This window comes from Moschus berezovskii, chromosome 19, assembly GCF_049115385.1.
Source record: "Moschus berezovskii isolate FMDL1 chromosome 19, NW_MosBer_1.0, whole genome shotgun sequence".
Taxonomy (NCBI): Eukaryota; Metazoa; Chordata; class Mammalia; order Artiodactyla; family Moschidae; genus Moschus; species Moschus berezovskii.
In genome coordinates, this window is record NC_142478.1 from 45,201,074 (window position 1) to 45,207,073 (window position 6,000).

The window sequence follows — 6,000 nt, forward strand, 5'->3', positions numbered from 1 at the left end:
ATTTATTCTCTGTTGACTGGAAGGTACTCAACAAACACTGGAGCTGAAGTGGGAGGTGAGAAGAAGGAAAGGAGCGAGGAAGGAAGGAATTCTTGAGGCCCATCACTGATTTAACTGTTGAACATCGGCTGCTAAGTTATTTATTTTTCTGGTTCCATGGACTTTCTTATGTTGAAGTCTTAAGTTGGAGCAGGCTTGAGGGGGAAGAAAAATAAAACCTTAGTAGGCTCTCTAGCTAAGAAAGAAGGAAGAAAGGAAATGGGGAGGGAGGCAGAAAAAGGAGAAGGCAAAAACCTGAAAATCTGTCTTTATTTCCTCAGGTACCATGGAAACAAATGAGAATGAGTAGGTACTTGAATTATCCCACTGTGACTGTGAAAGAGGGCGTGGGAGGGAGTTCAGAGCCTGTACAGCATTTACTGGGTTCAGAATGTAATGACTTCATTTCATTTGCAAAACCTTAACCCATTCAGTGGGTCCTGCCATGTCAGTCTCAGCATTCCCAAAGCAACCCCTCCATCTCAGGGATACAATCATATTAACAAACTAAAGTCTTTGCTATTTTACAATTATATTATTAAGATTCACAATTTTACTTTCTTAATGCATTAAATTTATATGTTACATTTAGGGTTAAATTTACCCTATGGGGTTTTTATGTTTTAACTCAGAGGAAGGGCAAGCTATTTTATGAACGCTGACTGATGATACATATTTTAATGGTAGAATTATGAAATAGAATTCCTTAGATTTCTGAGGGAAATAGGAGAAAGTCAGGTTGGTTTCCGGTACCTACATGTTTGATAGTGATAGCGCTGCTTCCACTTCATAAAGGAAAGAATCAAGAATTCCCCTGACTGAGTAGCCAAGGAAACAAAGGCTAAGCATTGGAGAAAAAGTCTTGAGCAGGATTTAAGTGATCAAGACTCATCTTTAATAAATTTGGTATCAGAGATTTCCACTCATTTCTGGACTGCTTACTTTGTGAGTGCAGTTTATATGTAAGCATCTCTCCCACCCTCTGAAAAGAAATAAAATAATTTTACATTCTCTATTACTCTTGGTTTAATTTAAAAAAAAAAGGATACAAACACTCCATTTCATTTTGCAAACTCTGTATTGTAAAATTCCTAAAGGAATGAAGAAATTGAGCCACAAAAAATTTAAGTGTCAAGTAGATGAGTTAATATCAACTCCAGAAAATTCTATTCAATAAGTGACAGAATAGAATTTTTTCTTCTGTAACTAGTTCTATTCAGCAATCAGTAAGATTACTTATAGCACAGGAGTTGCAGAGGCCATGGGTCTGAATTCCTATGCCAGAAACTTGAATATACATTCAGATCCTCACTGTCATTTATTTTAGTGTCATCGAATAATCCATGCAGGAGTAACTTTGGGACATGGAGACATGCAACCTTTTATTTCAGCTTTATTTTCTGAGAAAAACAAAATATCGATGCAAAATGAAGATTTGATTTTCCAATTTTCTTAGAATTGGGCTTCCCTTGTGGCTCACCTGATAAAGAATCCACCTACAATGCAGGAGACCTGGGTTCGATCCCTGGGTTGGGAAGATCCCTTGGAGAAGGGAAAGGCTACCCACTCCACTATTCTGGCCTGGAGAACTCCATGGACTGTATAGTAAGTCCATGGGTTCGCAGAGTCTGACACGACTGAGTGACTTTCACTCCACTCACTTGGATGGTTTAGAATTGTCAAGCAAATTAAATTGTGTTTCTGTTTTTCTAATGAAATCCATCTCTTATTACATGGATGCATCCATTCTGTGGAACTTTATGTATTTATATCTGTGTTTAATAGTTGGATATTTTCTGTCTGCATATCTTATTTCGATAAAATTTACATTAAATAGATTATTCAAAAATATTGAGACTGAGAACGTAAACCAGTCACTTAACCTGTCTTTACAAGCCCCAACACAGTCATTCAGCATTTGGAATGAGGAAAGACTCCCTTGCTTCAGTGTGCCTAACTCCTCTGCTCTCAGCCGGGTCCTGGCATAATTCTCACCAATGAATGAACTTCTACATCATTGACCATTTTCAAAACGTAGAGATATCGATTCTTTTCACCTAGTTTTTAAAACCTAAATCCTCCCAATAGACTTGCCTTGGGTTCATTACTCTCCACAGCATTTTCACACTAGTACACAATTACAAACAGTTGGATATTTAGACCAACTGTGTGTCAAACTCATAATTCAGAAGGGAAAAAAAAAAACAAAACTGGAGACCTGGTATCAATTCAAATGAATAATCTAATTCTGGTAGATAAATAGGTCAAATTATAAAGGCCTTCAAACATTAAACTACAGCCGTTTTCTTTGTGTATGTACGTGCTAAAATTTTTCAAGATATTTTTACGTTCTTTTAGGAAGATTTTTTTTTTTTTACTGAAAATTCACTGAAGTCTCTCTTCTTCCCACCTCCTTCCCATCATGCCCAGTTTCTTTTCTCTCTTGGAATCAACATGTGAAAAAAATAAACAGCACTGAAATCTTCTTAAATATGCTTTCAGAAACAGTTGAATTCTAAGCATCTAACAGCTCCATAATAATGACCCCTGTTCTATCAAAGACAGTTGTTACATCCCTTCATTCATTTGGTTGATGGCAGTTTCAAAACGAGCTGAGGATGTTCCTGGTACTACAGCCAAGCTAACCCATGGAATATATGATTAAAGCTCAATATGGGGACGTGGGATGATAATCAGTTGTTTGTCTAACGTGGGGACACTGCAGTTAGGATTTTTTGGTGGTAATTTTCCGCTCAGTCCTTTACAGGGAAGCCAGAGTGGGAGGTGAGCCATCTGCAAATACCCCCGCGAAACTGTCAACTCTGAAATCAGAATCAAGAACATCAAGTCAGAAAGGAGTCGCCCCAACCTAGTCGGGAGGGCAGGACAGCAGCTGCCTGCAGAGGGCAGGGGGTCCGGCGGTAGTCGCACCGCCCACGTCCGCGCGGGGGTGGCCGCGCCTGGACCCGGGCCATCCGGTCTTTCCACTGAACCGTGCGGAGACTTAATTGCTTGAATCCTATTACTTTGAAGCCTGGATGTAGCTTCGCCGCCGGTCCCCAAGTACTGCACGCCGCGCGGGGACTAACAGGATGGCTGCGAAGACTAAAATGGCTGATCGGCTGGCTACTTCTCCAGATTCCAAACTCGGCGCATGCCACCTCTTTCAGGTCCTTTTCCTCCCTCATCCTCTGTGGGAGCCCCGCGACTTGAGAACAAAGCCCCCGGCTAGCGAGGGCCCATGGTGCCCGGCGCACGATCGCCCCGGGACTCAGGCTGCGGCTCCCGGGGCAGCGAGGAAGGACTACACGGGTTCCCCGGCCTGCGTCAGCCTCGCTGCACCCCTCGGTGGGCCTTATGTAACGACCCCAAGCCGACTATGGGACCAGTGTGACAATTTGTCCCATCTCGGGGTAGAATACAGGCTCGCGGGGTTCACACAATGACCCGGAGCGAGGCCTGCCGATTCCACCCCGGAGCCGGGGGATCTACCCAGCAGCCCGACGGCGCGCCCTGGGGCACCGCGTGTTCCCCGCGCGCGGGGTACCACCAGGCCAGCAGGGGAGGGGGGCTTCTTTTGAAGACTCAAGCTAAGCCGAGACCCCCGGAACCTAAAGAAGCCCCTTCGATCTCCAACACCCACCCTCCTCCCTAGTGCGCACACTCTCCCCTGGCTCTCGCTTCCTCTTCAGCCCCCAACTCTCAGCCAGCGGGGGTCCCCAAGAACGCAGCCACTTTCTCCCGACGCCGTCACACGCACGCGCGTGTGCAGTCAGTACACCCGCACACTGACTCGCAGAAGCACACACACACACACACACCAGCCCGCTTTCCGCGTGCGGCCCCCAAAAGGGTATGAATATTCATTACTCACAAGCGTTGGTGACTGCGAAGCTGTTGGCTACCTCCAAATTGTCGATATGGGGTGTCAGTCTGAACTCCGAAGTGGAAAACTGAACCATCCCTACACGAAATGCACTGTATTCCTGATCGGCGCCCCTGGGAAATAGACCCCCTGCAAGGAACAAACACCAAGCAAGGAGGACAGTGTCAGTGCCCGAGGGGTGGAGAGGAGCCCGCTAGCGGGGGACTGCCCAGGAGTCCCTGGTTCACGTTAATAGGATGAATAAACACATCCCTGGACGCGGGCAACAGGGGAGCGGGGGTGGATATCCAAAGGGTATAGACCAGACACGGAGGGGGTCAAGACACGAAGGAGCTCGAGGGCCAGGTGTGTGGCCAGAAACGTTCTCCCTCCCTAGTGATCACAAGCTGTGCATTCAGACCCCTAGAGATTCTGAACAAACGGGAAAATGTTGTTAAGGCGAAATGAATAAAATCTGGGGCTTCGAAAAGAGAAGACCTTTCCCTCTGTTGTATCAGAGACACAATCTTTTGCCTTTGCTTAATCCTAAGAAAAACATGTATATTCTAGGCAGTTTAAATCTGGAATGCAGTCAAGGTATGACATAAGTCTACATGACATGAATTAATTTGTCCACCGTGAACAAAGATTACCACCAAATTATGCACAATTCAAAAGCAGAGCACAAAGGGTACCTACCTATCTGTATGCTGTTAGAAGAGACACCAAAAATCAGTCCCCACAAAACAGGAGAAAGGAGGACAGATATATGCATAATCTTTTGCATTTCCAAGAAAAGTAGAGCATCCATAAAATACCCTTTCTTTTTTTTTTCCTTTTCCTCCTCTTCCTTCTTTGGCCGTTTTCCTGGGCAAATTAGATCCTCTGCATTTTGAGACAGCAATTTAGCACCAGCTGCTAAAAACCAGAAGTGGAGGCAGAAGAATCCCTATTTCCAGGTCCTGCGGGTGGCTGCCGCCCTGCGCCCCGCGCCTGCTCCCAAGTCCGGAGGACCGGCTAGATGCAGTTTCCAGCAGGCTGCCGCTGTGGTCCCAGCGCCTCGGAACACTCAGCACCCTCCCATGCGCTCACACACTCACCCTCGCGCGCTTCTCCCTCTCCCCTCTCTCACACGCGCGCGCGCGCACACACACATACACACACACACAGACACACGCGAGTCACAGATCGGCAGGCGGGCCCGGCGCGCGTGCGCGAGGCGCGGGGGGCGGCTGGCGCGCCCCTCCCCCGCCCACCTCTCGCGCCCCGGCGTCTCGCGCGCGCAGGGCTGGGAGCGAGGCTCGGAGCCGGGCCACCGCTGCCCCCCGGGAGAGACCTCGGGTCTCGCGAGCTGTCGCGCCCACCAGTGATCTGCCTTTCAGCACCGCGGAGAGCGCCCCACTCCCTCCCGCGCTACCTTCGTGCCGCCGCTGCCACTGCAGCAGAGATAGATGCTCCAGCCTGGACCAAATGCAGCAAAGCCCACTTCCGGCTGCCGTGCAGAAGCCGAACTGCTAATTGCTGTTGGCGGTGAAGCGTTCTCTCACCAGGCCCTGCTGTCTTAGGATGCAAGCAATGCTTACTTTTATCTTCTATAGCCTGTAAATCCCACCTAGCAATAGAGAAACGCTGCCACCCACCTCACCTGACCCGCAGGAGAGCAAACAAAAACACTCATGAAGAAGTGCTCCAAAAGTGTGAACTTTAGCTAAATGGGACGTAGCAGGATTCAAGGAAAACCTAAAATTCTATCTTTAAAGGTCAAAACCGCGTAGGAGATCAAGATTGAATCTTTGGAACACTTTGCATGGAAATTCCACTTTTACACTGTGCTCCACCGGGCTGTGACTCCAACTTGCCCAGCCTGCTGCGTGCGGGTCCCTCTCGCAGTTTTCAAGGCACACTACCAGCACCCCCCCCATCTCCCCTATCCACACAAGCCCCCCCCCACACACACACAGTAAAGACCTGTAGTCTTGGGTATTTAGATCCCCGTCTGTATGCAGATCGAAAGCAAGAAGACTCCCTTTGAACTAAAGTCTCGTAGGAGAAAGAAAAGACGAAGCTAGTCTTGAAAGGCCGCTGAGCTGCACAAC

General features: G+C 47.6%; 1 protein-coding gene across 3 annotated transcripts in view; it reads right to left on the reverse strand.

Annotated features, from left to right (window-relative positions):
- GRIA2 (glutamate ionotropic receptor AMPA type subunit 2) overlaps positions 1-4,691 on the reverse strand; it is a 186,313-nt gene extending 181,622 nt beyond the window's left edge. For all 3 annotated transcript variants that reach the window (XM_088827834.1, XM_055404530.2, XM_088827835.1), the window contains exons 1-2: positions 4,604-4,691; positions 3,914-4,054 (exon numbers count right to left, since the gene is read on the reverse strand). In XM_088827834.1, coding sequence (XP_088683960.1) covers positions 3,914-4,054; positions 4,604-4,691 — 229 coding nt within the window. The remainder of the gene's footprint in view (positions 1-3,913; positions 4,055-4,603) is intronic.
- Between the last annotated feature and the right edge of the window lie 1,309 nt (positions 4,692-6,000).